Genomic DNA, 16399 nt, shown 5'->3' with positions numbered 1-16399 from the left:
AAACTAACATAAAGGAACATGAAAGTAAAACACTGCAATGTTAATACAAGGCCTTTCCTTTATAATACTGCATTATCAGTGGTTCCACAGGAACAAAACATTCTGGAAAGAAAGTGTATAATATTAGCAAGCTTGGAACTTTGATTGAATAATTTTAAAATACATTTAAAAAAACCATAATTGGAATACACTAGATAGATACAAACTAGGATGTTAGGATGTTAAGATACTGGATATAGTGAAGGGGATTGGTGGTTAAAATGTGGTATGGTAGCTGCTGTAGTGATTTCTCTGTGTGACTGCAATTGATGTCATCAGTGCAAACACAGGGGATCCTGAGCTTCCAAAGTCTTGTAAGTAAAAGGTTTAAACAATAGGCATATAACTGGAGTGTTATGTGTCAAGTTAGTAAAGTCTCCCAAGCTGCATTATAGCAGAGGAAACACTTTCAATGATTACAGTTGCTCGTAAGAGGCTTTATAAGACTTTTTCTTAGTTTCTAAAAAATGGTGCTTGTACCCATGGTGTCAATTATACACAAAATGGCTGTATTATAAATACAGTATTAAATACATTTGAATAGTGTTAGGAACATAAATGAAATTAAATAAAAGTGGTGCTTTGCTTTTTGCAGTATTAGCATCAAAATACTAAACCACAAATGTCCTTCTCAAAAGTACAGTGTGGAGTGCCAAACAGCAGCGGTATTGTCCCTGTAGAGATGATTTAGAACAAGATTTGTAAAGTTTACCATCTGTTTTCTTTTTTTCATTTTCTTCATTTGACTGATCCTGTTCAGATGAGTTACTTTCATCTTTCATTTCCCCTAAAATGAAACAGATGCCAAGGAAATGGTTGGTTAAATGTTATCATTTTTTCCCCCAGACCTGTAAATAAAACAAACAAAAAAAAAAGACCAAAGAGAAATGGTGACCCAGAAGCAAAATGCTTCATATTCCACTTAGCCAATCCCCTTAGCCCTTACAAGAATTGGAGACAGGAAATGGTGTCTTCCAATCCTAGAGTGAAGTTGTCAGCGTTCACCTGTGATTGGACGGTTTGATTTGGTTTCAGTTCAAGATATATATTTCTATTAGTTGGTTTTCAAAGTCATATTCGCTTCAGACCCACATTTGTAAAGTAAACATTTCGGTGCCAGCACTATAACTTTTCAGCTCCCTGTTCAAACAACTGCGTGAAAAGGGATTTTGATCCATTCCATCCGTGTGGGGGGTCCCCAGGCTGTTTACACTGTGATCATTTTCTAACTTATTTAAAAAATGGGGGGGGGGGGGGGTAGGGTACCACATGTCTTGCCACAGAACCTGCCTGAACCACCCCCTGCACCTGCCGAAAACATTTTTTGTTCACATGTTTTTGTAAAGCTGCTATGCTTGGCTACTTACGATTTAATTCAAAGCTAGTCAGTATAATGTATTGTTTTTCCATGTGAGACAGCAGTTAGAAGCATGAATATCTATATTCAGTTCCTGATGATAACTATGAATATGTTTATTAGTTACAAAATGATGCTGTTTGTCATTTAGAAAGCTGCAAACATATGTTTACACATTTCAAACATTTCTACTGTGCATAATGGTTCCTTCATTCATAGACTCAAATACCACTGTATTTGTTTCTCTTACCATAGACAAATACGGTACCACAAAACGAATAGAAATGGAAGACTGCACTGTCCCTTTTTAAAATGTAATTTTCTCTGCAAAAAATGTGTGGGGTCATGCTGCAAGGGCAACCATTGAAAACAGATTACCCTGTTTTATCAGGAAAAAGCACATTTGCTCACTACAACCGGGTTATTTTAACACAGTAAGCAGTGTTATAATTTGAATTCTCCTAAATGTACTGTAATGCTTGAAAATGTCCTCGTTTTGGTTGAACTCAATTGAACCAACACAGTTCAGCCAACAGATGGCGCTCTTTAACAAATAAAGTGTATTGAGACATCCGCTGCCTGGCTTTGTGAAGCTGAACATTTCTGAAAGACCCAGATGTGTTTAATGCTCGGCATGCAAATGACCTTCCTGACATTAGAACCACAAAATGAAATCCCCATGGTTCTAATTTAAAAATAACCAATTACCAATGTCTCTGCTGAGCTATTGAGTGAGAGAGAATCTGGGCGGTAACAAAACACTGATTGTTATCTGTTTGAATATGTTGAAAGATGCAATGCATTAGAATGGTCTAAGGATCTTATAGGTCTTCAGTACAAAAACGTGAAAGTTACTAAATGAACCACACCTGTTCACAGCCCTGTCTCACCACGTTTCAATTTAATCATCTTTTGTGTTGCACACACCATTTTTTTTAGATTACTTGATTTGAAGCACCATTTTCAGAAACGACACACAGCTTAACATTTTGCATCCACATTTCAAACTAATTTGAACATGAAACAACCCTTTTAAACGTTTACCACAGTTTTGCAGTTTTACCTCTTCGGTGTTTACAATGCTTACTTATGATTTACCAGGCTATAACTGTATGCATTATTACACGTTTCTGTGCTTTTGTTATGGAAACTTTTGTAAGGGAAACACTGTCAGATTAAGCATCAGACAACACACAAGGCAATGAAAAACACTACAGTGAACTCAGAGAATGTGAGCAGAGTGGAGCGCGCCAATGGTACATGGAGCGGGGGAGTGGAGCGGGGTAGTTGTTGGAGTGGAGCGCTGAGCAGAGCCTGCTCTTCACATCACTGAGAAGAACTGAGCATGGTTTTATTTTTCTAAAACATGGTTCGGCCATGGAGGTGACAAAAACAGATGCAGTCAATTTACAGTATTTTCCATCATGCCTGTGCACGTTAACCATTCATTTTCTAGTTTCAAACCAAAATGAGGTACTTTTATGTTTTGCAGACTTGAGACTTGCATTAAAAAAACAACAACAAAACCAAACAAAAAAAAACTTTTTTTTGTCCTTTTTACATTCAATGTGATTAGTATTTCACTTTATAATTCATATACATTCTCCCAATTGTAAAGCTGCATTTGAGCTATATAAAAATGTGAGAAATGTCATCAGTGTGTCCATTTGACTGCAGTTTTTACATATGTAACAGGTGTATGATTTCGCCAGATTATCAATAGAGGCACCAGATCTATTATCAGTTAGTTAGATAATGTAAAGGCAGGGGATCCCTCTTGTGTTCTTTTTGAGGTACAGAAAATAGGATTTTCGCGGGGTTCTGTAACCGGCAGATTGAACTATTGCAGTACATGGGTATGTAACAGGAAGGGTAAGATAGACGTCACATTTCATGTATGTGGAAAAATATCATTGAGGTTCGTGGTGTAAATGATAGTGGTAAATATAAATGTGGGTATTGTCACCAGGGATCCACTAGTAAAATATTTCAATATAGGTAAAAATGTTTCAGTCGAGGAGTAACAAACATATTATGTTCGTCATTGCGTCTTCCCAGTCTGTGAAACGTGTGAATGAGGTAGGTCTCCCGCCACCTCACCGTCATCTTTTTATATAAAAATTGTATTTTGAAAATATTGCTGATTTAAAATAGTTTAATATTGGTAGATGACAAATTATTGTTTTGGTTGGGAAAAGTTTATTATAATTTCTCATAACTTCATTTCATGTAGCTTATATTACGAGGTAGCTGAATAGCGATTCTGACAGGAAAAATGATAAATAATAATCGGTTCAAATATAGGGAAGAGCAATTGGGAATGTAATTGGGACGTGTTATGTTGTGAACTTTTATTTTCGTTTTCTGAGCGGCCGTGATGGTATGTGTAAGCCCAGCTAATGTAATTGTATGAGGGGCTGTGCAGATTCTCTACACTGACTGCGTGGCGGCGCCTTTATTTATTTTTTTCCGTATATATTTTTTTGTACAGAAGATCAGTTTTCTGGTTGTATAGGTAGCTGTACTGTGGGAGGCGACTGATTATTTCTTTTTCTTTACGCGTTTTTTTTTTTTTTTTATCACAGGTAAATTATTATTTTTATATGCTGTTGTCTTAAATATATATATTTTTTATAATGTCATTTTTGTATATGTCTGACCAGTTAATGTATATTGATATTACTGTTCTGTTAAATATTGTCAATAATCACTGTAAATATGTTTCGTACATGTTATTCTCTCTATTTAGTTGTAATTAAACCATGTATAGCTCATCCTTGGTATATGCTGGTTTAATGTAAGGTAATATCATAGCTTATAGTATAATATATCATACTATTAACTGTGCCCCAGTCTGTGAACCGTGTGAATAAGGTGGCTGAACTGTGGGAGGCGTGTGATTATTTATTTTTCTTGCACGTGTTATTATTATTATTATTTTTATCACAGGCAAAATATAAGGAATAATCTGAATCTTTCAGAATCTGAAACTAAAGATCGGCCTACACAAATTATTTTATCAAACACAATGCAGAGTCAGCTTCTACTCATGTCAGAAACTGTGACCACCTGTTACTACTTGTGCAGCAATTGATTACCCTGTAATTAGGCCAGTTACACATACATAGCCTATATTTTTCTTATACAGTTCTACGTTATGCCCCAATACAGCACTGTGGACATTTAAAATTTTCTGCACTGTTAAGTTCACTGGGTTAAGCTATACGATTATAATAAGGAAGATTAAATAGTATTCCTTTCTGAATGTACATTACATCTTTTCATCTGCAATTGGCAACACGATGGGTGAAAAAACAGCTTTTTTTAAATATGTATATATAGCCTACTTTTAATACCGGAGCAGAGCATGGATATTTTGTCTGGAGTGGGAATCGCAAGTAGTGGAGCGGAATGGAATGGTAGAGCGAGCGGAGGATATTATGAGAGGTGAGCAGAATTTTGTCACCACTCTGCTCCGCTCACATTCCCTGAGTGAAGTACAGTAGAGATACCAATATCCCAGATCATTTCTGAAGGTTGATTGCAGCCCTTGATCTACTTTTTCTGAACGTAGTAACTGACTTCTAGACATCACCAGACAGTCCCTCTGCAACCACAGGAAATATTGAATTTAAGATATGTTCTGGCTTTTGCTACAGAACACCATCTATTTAAAAATTAAAAGTGATAAATATTGACTTATAAGCTCATAAGAAAGACACAAATTCTATAAATCTTTTAATTTGTGAAACCTTTAAAAAATAGTGATAGTCATACAGTTCTCCCTTACTAACACTATAGTTGAGTGACAGTAAGTGACCACAAGACGGGGCTTAGCACACCAAGCTTTTGTTTAAATTAACTTCAGATGTTGTTCAGAGCAGTGCGAGGACTGAAAAAAAACTGTCGCTAAATATACAAAAAAATATTATTTTCATTATTAAATATGTGTCAAAAAATAAATACCTGTATCTCGACACATTCCTTCTAAGGTGTCTGCTGCTCCAGCGCCGACAGAGGATGCTGATGTCCCAGGTGTAGTAAAAACAGATGGTGGTGGCACTGACGGTTTAGTTGTGACCGGAATCCCCCAATAATGTCATGGCCTCTAATGTCTTCTTCCACAATCTATGGAAATTATTTAGAAAACCCTTTCTTCGGGGTCCCCAAGTGGCCCAACTGATAAAATCACAGATGCGTGGTGTGCAGGGTGAGACATACAGAGCAGGTTCGCGTCCTGTCTGTGCAAAGTCACCGGTTTTCGCTGAGGATTCTGAAAGGAATGTTGTATTGGCTCTGGCGCTCCCATGGGTTTGTGAGGCAAAACTGTCACGGACTGTTTCTCCTCATCGCGCTATAGCGAACCCTGCCGGCCAGGCACGCAGTGAGCTCAGAGCGGACGCCTGCAGGGCTGGCCTTTGTCTCCCAGAGGTCGGCAGCTTGCTGACATCCACTCTAGAGTTCCTGAGTGTAAAAGAGGAAGCTGGCTTGGAAGATCTGAGCTGTGTTGGGAATTTAGCTGCATCGAGGGGAAGAAATGATTGGACATTCCAAATTGGTATTGGCACACTAAATACAAATAAAAAAAGAAAACCCTTTTGCCTCTGTTAAAATGATCGAGTTTGAAGCAGGTCCTCCACCATAGATTTGTCAGATTTTCGAATCCTGAGAAGTTTATTTCTTTCACTGTATTTCAAATCATCTTTATTTTATCACCCTCAGATTATTTGTTTTCACCTTTTCAAACAATTTGTGTGAGTGTCAGTTAATCTCTTGCCCTTGCCCTTTCTATGCTTTTGAACACTTAAAGCCATTGTCGCATCTCATATGCAAATAATCTACACCCGAATCTGTTGAGTTGCGATATATTTTCTATTTAGATTCATTTAAATGTATCCATCTCCTCTGCCTTGCGATGTTAGCAATTTCCCTGAAACTTTGAATTTTACAGACTTGTGAATATATGCAAGGTATTCCCAATGCAAGCAGAGTTGCATAAAAGTCACACACAGGTATGAAATCCTTCAAAATATTTTCCTTAAATACTTTCTGAAGTAGTTCTGGTTCATTACATTAGACAGTTGACATTTTTAAGGTGCATTCTAGTCCCCCCTCTGACTATAAATAAGTGGAATGATATTCTTTTCACCTCCTCCATAAAAATGTTTCCATTAGAGGAATACTACTGTTTTGGAAGTATATATATATATATATATATATATATATATATATATATATATATATATATATATATATATATAGAGAGAGAGAGAGAGAGAGAGAGAGAGAGAGAGAGAGAGAGAGAGAGAGAGAGAGAGAGAGAGAGATAGATAGATCGATAGAGAGAGATATATTGGTGGTGTTTTATGACGATAAAGAAATCTTACCATTTTGAACTTGTGTGTTTTCTGCGTCTTTGCCTGATACCATGTCACTTTCTTTCTCCTTGGTTTCTGAATGGGTTGAAGTGCAATGTCCTTGAGTCCCATTGACATTACTTTTCTCTGAATCATCAGCACTCTTTTCAGTGCTTTGTTCTGGTCCCTGTTCCTGCAGCCCTATCCCAGCTTTATCTCGTTCTTCTTTCTCTTCTGCCTCCTGTTGGACTTTCTCCTCTGCCTCTCTTCTAGCTTTCTCTTCTGCATCTGTTCATAGAGGTACATGTACATGTAGTAATATTGTGTGCTGTGTCTCATATTTGGTGGACAAGGTAATACTGCAGGGTAGTATGGCATGTGTAGATGTCATCTCATGTAAATGATCTGCAAATTAGGTGTTATAAGAGGCCACCTACAACTACAATTGTTAAACTACAAATATGTTTACTTTTTATTTAAGAACTCTGCTGTATTCTAAGCATGTGATGACATCTATACACAGGAAAGAAAAATAGGATAATGTCTACTATTCAAGAGAAATAGAGAAATGTATTTTTTTCAATAAAAGTCTAGAAATATGAATATTTTTCTAAAGAAATCTACATGAAAGTCAATATATTGAACTATAGTATATTTATATTATCAGAAAGCCAGGACACCAAGCAATATGTATTTTAACTTTATTTTATCAAGTCCTTTAGAAGTGTTGGGATCCTTATGAAGGGTTACCTTACTAACATTAGGGTTCTCGTTACATGCAATGGTAGGTAAACAATAGCTTCCAGCTTAGGCAGCATTTATGCTGACATACCTTCCAGTATTTTAAACACAGTAATTTTAGCCCTAGACTTACAGTCAAAACATTTGCCAAAGACGTTTACTAGTTTCTTTTAGCCCTTATATGTATACCTTATTTTGCTATACAAATAAGGGCTGAACTTTTGAGTGACCTTCAGAGTGGTGAAAGGGGAATTCCTTTGCTACTGTATGCTTGCTTGTTGAAGATGTTCAGTAGGCATCTATGCTTTAAACTGAGGCCCAAAAATATGCTTATCCTCAGCCCAATAAAACTTTAGTGGGTGACATACCCTTGGTTGCCTGTGTCTTCCATTTCTCTCTGTTCTGTTGCACAGTCTCATTCCAGTTGGCTTTAAAGTTTTTGAAATCCACAGTGAGTAGGGAGCAGTTAAGCGAGGCACTTCCTTCTGACCCAGTGTTTTTCACACTGGTTCTTTTAACATCTGAAGGGGTAATACTATTCAAACTATAAAAAGGAAGAGAAATAAAACCAAGGTTAGAAATGTTAAGCAAACTATGGACAACTGAGGTCTAATCAGTCTTTTTCTAGCTGTCTCTGCTACTTGTAAACAGACATGTAAAGCCTTCATCTAGCTTTCTTGTTCTGACACTCACTGTTTCCATAGCCACTATAAGTCTGGCAAGGTCAAGGTCAATTATCAGACTACATTAGTTTAAAGTGCACGCCTGAAAATCCTCACACCAGTTTGTGTTTCTATGAAACGCAAAAACAAACATGCAATATTTTTTAAAACAGGTAAAATAACAAAAATGATAGAGATAGTAAAGGTGCTGGTAAATGTCATGCATGCATAGGGTTATAGTATAGTACAGGTGTAGGGGGTGCCCTTTAATGTTTTCCGCCAGTTCCTGTTGTTTGTTTTTGTCATATATTTGGTTAGTCTGCCATTTAGCCTGGTTAGAAAACAGAAATGTATTAAATATTTCTAATCTGAGAATAACAGAGCATGGAGGCACACCGTGATAACAGCATGGATAGTATCTCCTGTCAGTGTGTTTGAACTTTAATAAGAAACAAAACACGTTGGTGTCTGATAACAAGAAAGCAATGCTGCCATGCTACTATTAGGCCTGTACCATCCTCAGACAGAATCACTACTGTTGAGCAGTAAATTACAGAGCTGTCAACTCTCCTGTATTTTGGACCCTTCTCCCGGATATCTCCTGGGACAGATTTCTTCCCGTATTTTGCTCAAAACTGATATTAAACCACCTTATGTCAGAAGAACTTTAATGTCTGCAAATGTGTGCGATTACTGCAAACCATGTCTGTAATAGCAGGACTTAGGATCCAGAGGAGCTTTGTGTGGCAGGCATGCGTTCAGTGTGCGACACAAGTTCATATACTTAGCCACGCACCTGCACACACAACGGCCACCTGCTTCTCTACAGGGGAAACAGTACAAAAAAAAAAAAAAAAAAAAGGATCAGGATGTATCTGACTAACGTGGGTGGGTGGGTAGGGGGTGGGGTGGGGAGGAGAGGGCTAAACCATTTAAAAGTTTTCAACTGTTCCTTACTTATTAGGTTGTTTAATTATTACAAAGAACACCCCAGAATAGTTCCTTCAAAATAATTAATAAATAATAGAGATGTTAAATTAATGATGTTTCTACTGTGAAGTATTCTTGTGTGATTCACTATTGCAGCAGTAAAGTGCTCTTGACAGATGAATGTTCAATATCAAATTATAATCAAACTACCAGGGGGTCTCTTTAATTATTTGAGGGAGAGCTACAGTAAATAAATTGTATTCCCCAAGTTGTGGTTTATTTACCTTCATATTCGGAAAACTAAATACAATAAACACACACTGGAAAGGCATTCATGCTAGAAAAGATTTACACGTTTTATCGGTATGAAGATTTCTAACAGTTTATATTACGAAATAGACCCCGCAGTATAATTAAGTGGGTTAAGAATAGGTTTTGATGTTTTGATTTATTGTATTCATATTCAGTATTTGTGCAATAACACTATGTAACACAAATTTTGTTCCTGGGTAGTAAGTGTTATTTCCTAATTGCTTATGCCGCAAAAGTATAGAAAATGGCTATTATTCCCCACAAACTTTGCTTTTGTGACCAGGACAGTGATATTTTGAAATTGACCTATTTCCAATAAGAAAACATTTTTTTCGTTCACATAAAGTCAGAAAAAACAACATATGAATCCAAATTAACATGTATTTATACTAAAGTAATACAAAAATGACTACAAAAGATTTAGAAGTGAGTAGTTTTTCGGGATTTACGATTATACTGTAAATCACTTTTACAAATCAGCCCCCAAATGTAGTCTCCCATCATGGTCTCGTTATACTGTCCTTGGTAGCGGCATTCAAAGTCCAGTATATCCTGGTGGAAGCGCTCTCCTTGCTCCTCTGAGTACGCTCCCATGTTCTCCTTGAATTTATCAAGATGAGCATCAAGGATATGGACTGAGGGACATCCTACAGCCCATTGTGCCGTAGTTCTTCACCAGAGTCTCAACCAGCTCCACATAGTTTTCGGCCTTGTGATTGCCTAGGAAGCCCCGAACCACTGCGACAAAGCTGTTCCAAGCCGCTTTCTCCTTACTAGTGAGCTTCTTGGGGAATTCATTGCACTCCACGATCTTCTTTATCTGTGGTCCGACGAAGACACCGGCTTTGACCTTTGCCTCAGACAGCTTAGGGAAGAAGTCTTGAAGGTACTTGAAGGCTGCTGACTCCTTATCTAGAGCTCTGACAAATTGTTTCATAAGGCCCAATTTGATGTGCAGTGGTGGCATCAGCACCTTCCGGGGGTCCACCAGTGGTTCCCACTTGACGTTGTTCCTCCCCACAGAGAACTTGGTCCGCTGTGGCCAGTTCCGCCTGTGGTAGTGCGCCTTGGTGTCCCTGCTGTCTCAAAGGCAAAGATAGCAGGGAAACTTGGTAAAACCGCCTTGGAGACCCATCAGGAATGCCACCACTGCAGCCTCTTGATGCCACCTCAGAAAAATGCAGATATGTGTCCACGTAGGCAGCTGGAACTGAACTGAACTGGTGGGCTTAAGGCCCCTGTATTTATACAACTATTTATATTACTGGAAAGTTCTAGAAGTTACTCCAAGTTTACTCAGTACTGAATCTATCTGGAATGCTCTGGAAAATAGGTAAATTTCTAAATATCACTGTCCTGGTCACAAAAGCAAAGTTTGTGGGGAATAATAGCCATTTTCTATACTTTTGAGGCATAAGCAATTAGGAAATAACACTTACTACCCAGGAACCAAAAAAAAGGAATTTGGAATGCTTACCTCCGAGTTCACTGCGCATCGCTGTTATGCATCATTACTTTATATAAAAAAATTAATAAATGAAAACATCGGTTAGCTTGCCTTTGTTTTGTTTTTCTCCAGCTATTTTCTTCTGCGGTAATCTCCACGGTAGTGATGAAATGTTTTTTTTTTTTTTTTTTTTTTCACCTTAAACTAGTTCTATTTGAAACACTACGGAAATCAAAATCTGTAGTGTATCGTGACATATCCTGCGGCAGCAGAACTGACGGGTTGGAAAGGGATGGTGTATAACAGAAGGTGGATGTAGGTAAGGCAGGAAAGTGGACATAATCACCTGCAGGGAGTGGGATATAAATTAGGTAGTCCTGCAAAAATGTTTTTCTGATCTTTTTGTAGAGTGATCCCTAATGTTTCCATAATAAAAAGAGTCAGTGTACCATTACAGGACCTTGTACATGAGCCTGCCATCTCCGAATGTTACCATAGCAAGTTTCAACATTCTAGTATGGATCAGTTCCAAACCAGTGACTCAGAGATTGTCGTCAAGTGATGGAAATTAGGAAATAATTAAGATATGGTAGCGGAACGAAACTCACTGGTAAGGATTAGAACACTGATGCATGCATTGCCTTCCTATGTATGTGATGAGATCCTTTCACCCCTCTCTAATGTTTAGTAGTTAGGTTTGGGTATTATATCTTGAATATATGGTGTGCAAAATATTGTTTAGTTGTATCAGTGTGGACAAGGTATACATTATTTTGTCATTGGCTACATCATGTGGTAGGCTCTTATTTTTTCAAGATGCATGTCAGTTGATGTAACTTATATTGTGAAGTCAGTGTCTGGCAAGGTGGCTACTGAAAATGAGGCTGTTTATTTAACAGGAGAGTTGTCACCCTTCCTATACAATAAAAATACATTTTAAAAATCCTGATGACCAACCTGGAGCGTCGGAATCCTGCAAGGCCAGAGCGAGAGGCTTCATCAATGAGAGGGGTGACCGCCTTCTCGGTCATGTCAGTAAGCACAGTGAATGTTGGTTCCACAATAAAATCAATGAAACCTGATAGGGAAAAAAAAACAAAACAACATAGGACGGATGAGAACAATTCTCCTCAATCGTGGTGAACTACCAAAATTTGGAATTTATCAAACATTGACAATTTATTTTAATGCATTTATTGGTCGTGCAGTTCTGTCCTAGCTGTTGGTTTGAATTGTCTTTTGCTATGTCAATTAGGCACATTACGGCACAAGTGATTGTTGCTAGGGGAACGCATATTGTATATTGTGCTTGTCCTAATACTGTTTGTTAAAAAAAAAAAAAAAAAATTGTGCTTTGAATTAGAGTCTTCATACGCATTTAACTTGAAAGCTGAGCTCACCTTTTATTTTTAAGTGCGTCATTAGTGCTTATTCAGAAATTGTGTTGCCAAGGCAACTTGCTTGTTATGAGAATGAAGTAGCAGTGGTTCTTTTCAGTAAGTACCCCAGTGCCAATGGAATAGCCAGGCTGTTCCCAATCTTGGCTATTAATAATTCACAAACACTCCTGCAAAAACAGGATTATTCATTTGGTCTTTTAAAAACTTAAATCCTCACAGACTATGAGATTGAATCATGGGTTTTGCCAATGTTATAATTTGGTTGCAAACTTTGTAGGTCCACCACTAAAAAGCTAGAGCATATCTTGGCCTTAGAAACTAGTGGTTGCCTTATTGCATGCTACATGTGCAGTTCTAGATGACAGGAAATACACTTGCAGTTGAAATCCATTAACATAAATGACATTTAAGCACATTCATAAATAGTTAATTTGAATAATCTAAACATATTTAAAATATAGTGCAGGAACAGCAAAGTGTTATGAAACAGTATGTTCGCATATGTTTTTGATAATGTCCTATTATTAATAAAAATAAATGTAACCTGGTGACTAGTCAACCTGTTTGATTAATCTTACCCAAGCTTTTCAAATTAGTAATTATTCTACCCCTGGTAGTGCAAAACTATAATGATTCAAAGGTTTTTGTTTGTTTCACTGAATATTGCTACTGAGTGTGCTTAAGGCCAGGTTACTGCAAACCACAGGCATTTCAGATAGAATATCAAGTTTAAAAAATAAAAAAGTGGAAGGAAAATCAAATATTGAAATGGTGAATTGATCTGTATTTTAAATCAATAATGCTGAGTCTACCGGTTTCTGATCTCTGATTTTATTGCAGTTATATTATCAAGCATTACCTTGGAAACCAGCTCTGGCACATACCTCCCTGAAGCAGTCAACTAGATGGTATTAATTTTGTTAAACCTCTTTCTCTCTAGATATGAGGTTAAATTCATGTTTTACAGCATCAACTTGACCAGAACCCTGTGGGTATTTTTATACTGCAGGCCACAGATGAGCGGGTACTACTTATAGCAGGGCAGCAGTGTGGAGTAGTGGTTAGGGGTTGTGTGTTCAATCCCTGGTGGGCATACACTGCTGCTGTACCTTTTAACAAGGTACTTTACCTAAAAACCCAACTGTAAAAATGGGCAATTGTATGTAAAAATAATGTGATATCATGCAACAATTGTAAGTCACCCTGGATAAGGGTGTCTGCTGATAAATAAATAATAATACGTCATACAAAAAAAAAAACTTTAAACACAGGCATCAGCTTGCCAAAACATTAGTATTAGTGTGCTTGTTTTAAAGGCTGGAATACCAGTTACTAATAACTGAATTTTTTTTTTTTTTAAAGATTTATACCCAAGAAATGACTTACCTATTTGAGACTGAGCCACCATGGTGGACTTTCGATCACAGAGAGGGGAGAACGGTAGCCCAAGTTCTGCTTCTTTATCTCCCTGTAAAGGTAAAGTGGATCATTATTTATTGACAGTATATCCAACTTCTAGTCAATTCATGCTTCTCATAAACAGAAAATTTACAGGGCTTTATAATGAAACAGAACAACACCGGTTTACACTTTAATTAACTGATTAACCTCGTCAGACCTGATGGTTATTTTTAAACACTTGATTTTCTTATTTACATTAATGTATGCTTTATTTCCATTAAAATAAAATAGAAATAATCATATAAATAGTGCTGCGTTAATAAATGACTCTGGAGAGGATGATCCTGAAATCAGACCGTGTTTGTTTAAATCACGACTTACATTCCTAGACTTACATGATGTGGAATTTAAGCAATGCTTTCAGGTACATAAATAACCTGCAATCGAGTTATGCCAGCTGCTATCAGACAACTTGCAATAGGGAGATTTTTTTTTTTTTTTGAAGCAAGTGAAGTCAACCATACCGATACTGAAAATAAAGCACTGAAAAAATATATATAGGCATGGTTGATGTCCTAAATTATAATAGTAAAATTCCTTTGGTAACAAGCATGTGAGTCAGAATGTATTGAGGTTTTGTATTGCAATGTATATAGGCACTTTTAATGAAGTACTATGGTGTGCATGGGAAAAGCTCTGAAAGAAAGAAATTAAGTTACAAAATCAAAATAGGCTATCGCTTATACTAGTTCCACTGAAGTTTAACTCCAAATCAATTAAAATTTCAAAGAGTGGTGATAACTACTATAATTCTAACATAAGAAGTACCTTTGTATTGAAATATAAATTGTCACAAGCGGGAATTGATGTTACATGACCATAAGCTAAGCTTTATTGATTGAGCTACACAGAGAACTATGTTTGCTTATTAGATTTCAGTGTTTGTATCAGTAAGTCTGGAGGTGACTCCATCTCCATTATATAAAACCTTTTTTTTAAATTATTATTCTTAGTCATAAATGTATAAAAAAGATTTTAATGTCTTGAAATTACTCAGGGAAGTGTGTTGTGAATGGCCTGAGAATGTACTTTTGACTCTTTCCCAGTTTGGGATCATTTTATTTATTTATTTTCTTTTCATATCAAGTTACATTTGTCTTTGTGTTATTTGTATTTTATCCTGTGCTATTACAGAATACGTGGAAGTTTATTTTTGTCTCATTAAGATGATGATTCTTTAATTTGTCCCTGGAATTTGACACATACTATTTCAATTGAGCTAGAGTGGCACTGATCTACGCCCTCCAAACGTTCCACACTTGGAACATGCATCTCCAAAATCTAGAACATTATACTAAAGCTATGGCCAAAAGTTTTCCATCACCTATAATTTTAGGATTGAGACATGATTAAACAAAAAAAACCAAAACACACACACACACACACACAATTTAGATATTTTATAACATAATGTAATCAAAGAGTTACAAAATGATATCGCAAAAGTCTACTGGGAGCCATAATAGTACAGTATTGGATGTTAGATTTCAAAATGTCACATTTTTCAGTTTTTGTCAGTTTTATGTTAAGTATATGAAAAAATGCAAAACGGCTTGTAATTCAATATGTTAACATAACATTCCGCAGGTTTCGTTTGACTTTATGAAGCAAAATTAGTAAAAATTAATACCTCCTCAACCTACTGATCCACTATGTCCGTGCCCACAAGCTGAGGTCCTCCGACTCTGGCCTGCTTGTTATCCCCAAGCAAAAGTGCACCACACATAGAAAACGCTCATTTAGCTTCATGGCTCTGACTCTTTCGAACACTCTCCCAGCTTTGGTGTGTGATGCTCCCACCGTCACTCGCTTTAAATCAACTCTCAAGACTCTTGCTTTCCATGCTCTTTAAGTCAGATATCTGCTATTAGCTACAGTGGCTTGCAAAAGTATTGACCCCCCCTTGGCATTTTTCCTATTTTGTTGCCTTACAACCTGGAATTAAAATTGATTTTTATTTGGATTTCATGTAATGAACATACACAAAATAGTCCAAATTGGTGAAGTGAAAGGAAAAAAATAACTTGTTTCAAAAAATTCTAAAAAATAAATAACAGAAAAGTGGTTCGTGCATATGTATTCACCCCTTTGCTATTAAGCCTCTAAATAAGATCTGGTGCAAGCAATTACCTTCAGAAGTCACATAATTAGTTAAATAAAGTCCACCTGTGTGCAATCTAAGTGTCACATGATCTGTCATATGATCTCAGAATATATACACCTGTTCTGAAAGGCCCCAGAGTCTGCCACCACTAAGCAAGGGGCACCACCAAGCAAGCGGCACCATGAAGACCAAGGAGCTCTCCAAACAGGTCTGGGACAAAGTTTTGGAGAAGTACAGATCAGGGTTGGGTTATAAAAAAATATCCGAAACTTTGAACATCCCACGGAGCACCATTAAAGCCATTAGTAAAAAATGGAAAGAATATGGCACCACAACAAACCTGGCAAGAGAGGGACGCCCACCAAAACTCACGGACCAGGCAAGGAGGGCATTAATCAGAGAGGCAACAAAGAGACCAAAGATAACCCTGAAGGAGCTGCAAAGCTTTAAGGACCACTTTAAGCCGTACATTCCACAGAGCTGGGCTTTACGGAAGAGTGGCCAGAAAAAAGCCATTGCTTAAAGAAAAAAATAAGCAAACACGTTTGTTGTTCGCCAAAAGGCATGTGGGAGACTCCCCAAACATATG

General features: G+C 37.0%; 1 protein-coding gene across 2 annotated transcripts in view; it reads right to left on the bottom strand.

Moving 5' to 3' along the window:
- Positions 1-16399, bottom strand: part of LOC121312756 (calcium/calmodulin-dependent 3',5'-cyclic nucleotide phosphodiesterase 1C-like) — a 120753-nt gene that overhangs the window by 13447 nt on the left and 90907 nt on the right. Inside the window, exons 12-16 of one of the 2 annotated variants that reach the window (XM_041244487.1) lie at positions 13632-13713; positions 11803-11923; positions 7863-8038; positions 6784-7041; positions 752-826 (exon numbers count right to left, since the gene is read on the bottom strand). In XM_041244487.1, coding sequence (XP_041100421.1) covers positions 752-826; positions 6784-7041; positions 7863-8038; positions 11803-11923; positions 13632-13713 — 712 coding nt within the window. The remainder of the gene's footprint in view (positions 1-751; positions 827-6783; positions 7042-7862; positions 8039-11802; positions 11924-13631; positions 13714-16399) is intronic. The other variant, XM_041244486.1, reaches the window with a different exon arrangement.

Source organism: Polyodon spathula, chromosome 3 (assembly GCF_017654505.1).
Source record: "Polyodon spathula isolate WHYD16114869_AA chromosome 3, ASM1765450v1, whole genome shotgun sequence".
Classification (NCBI taxonomy): domain Eukaryota; kingdom Metazoa; phylum Chordata; class Actinopteri; order Acipenseriformes; family Polyodontidae; genus Polyodon; species Polyodon spathula.
The sequence above is the reverse complement of the archived record's forward strand: the minus strand, read 5'-3'. Positions and strand labels throughout refer to the sequence as shown.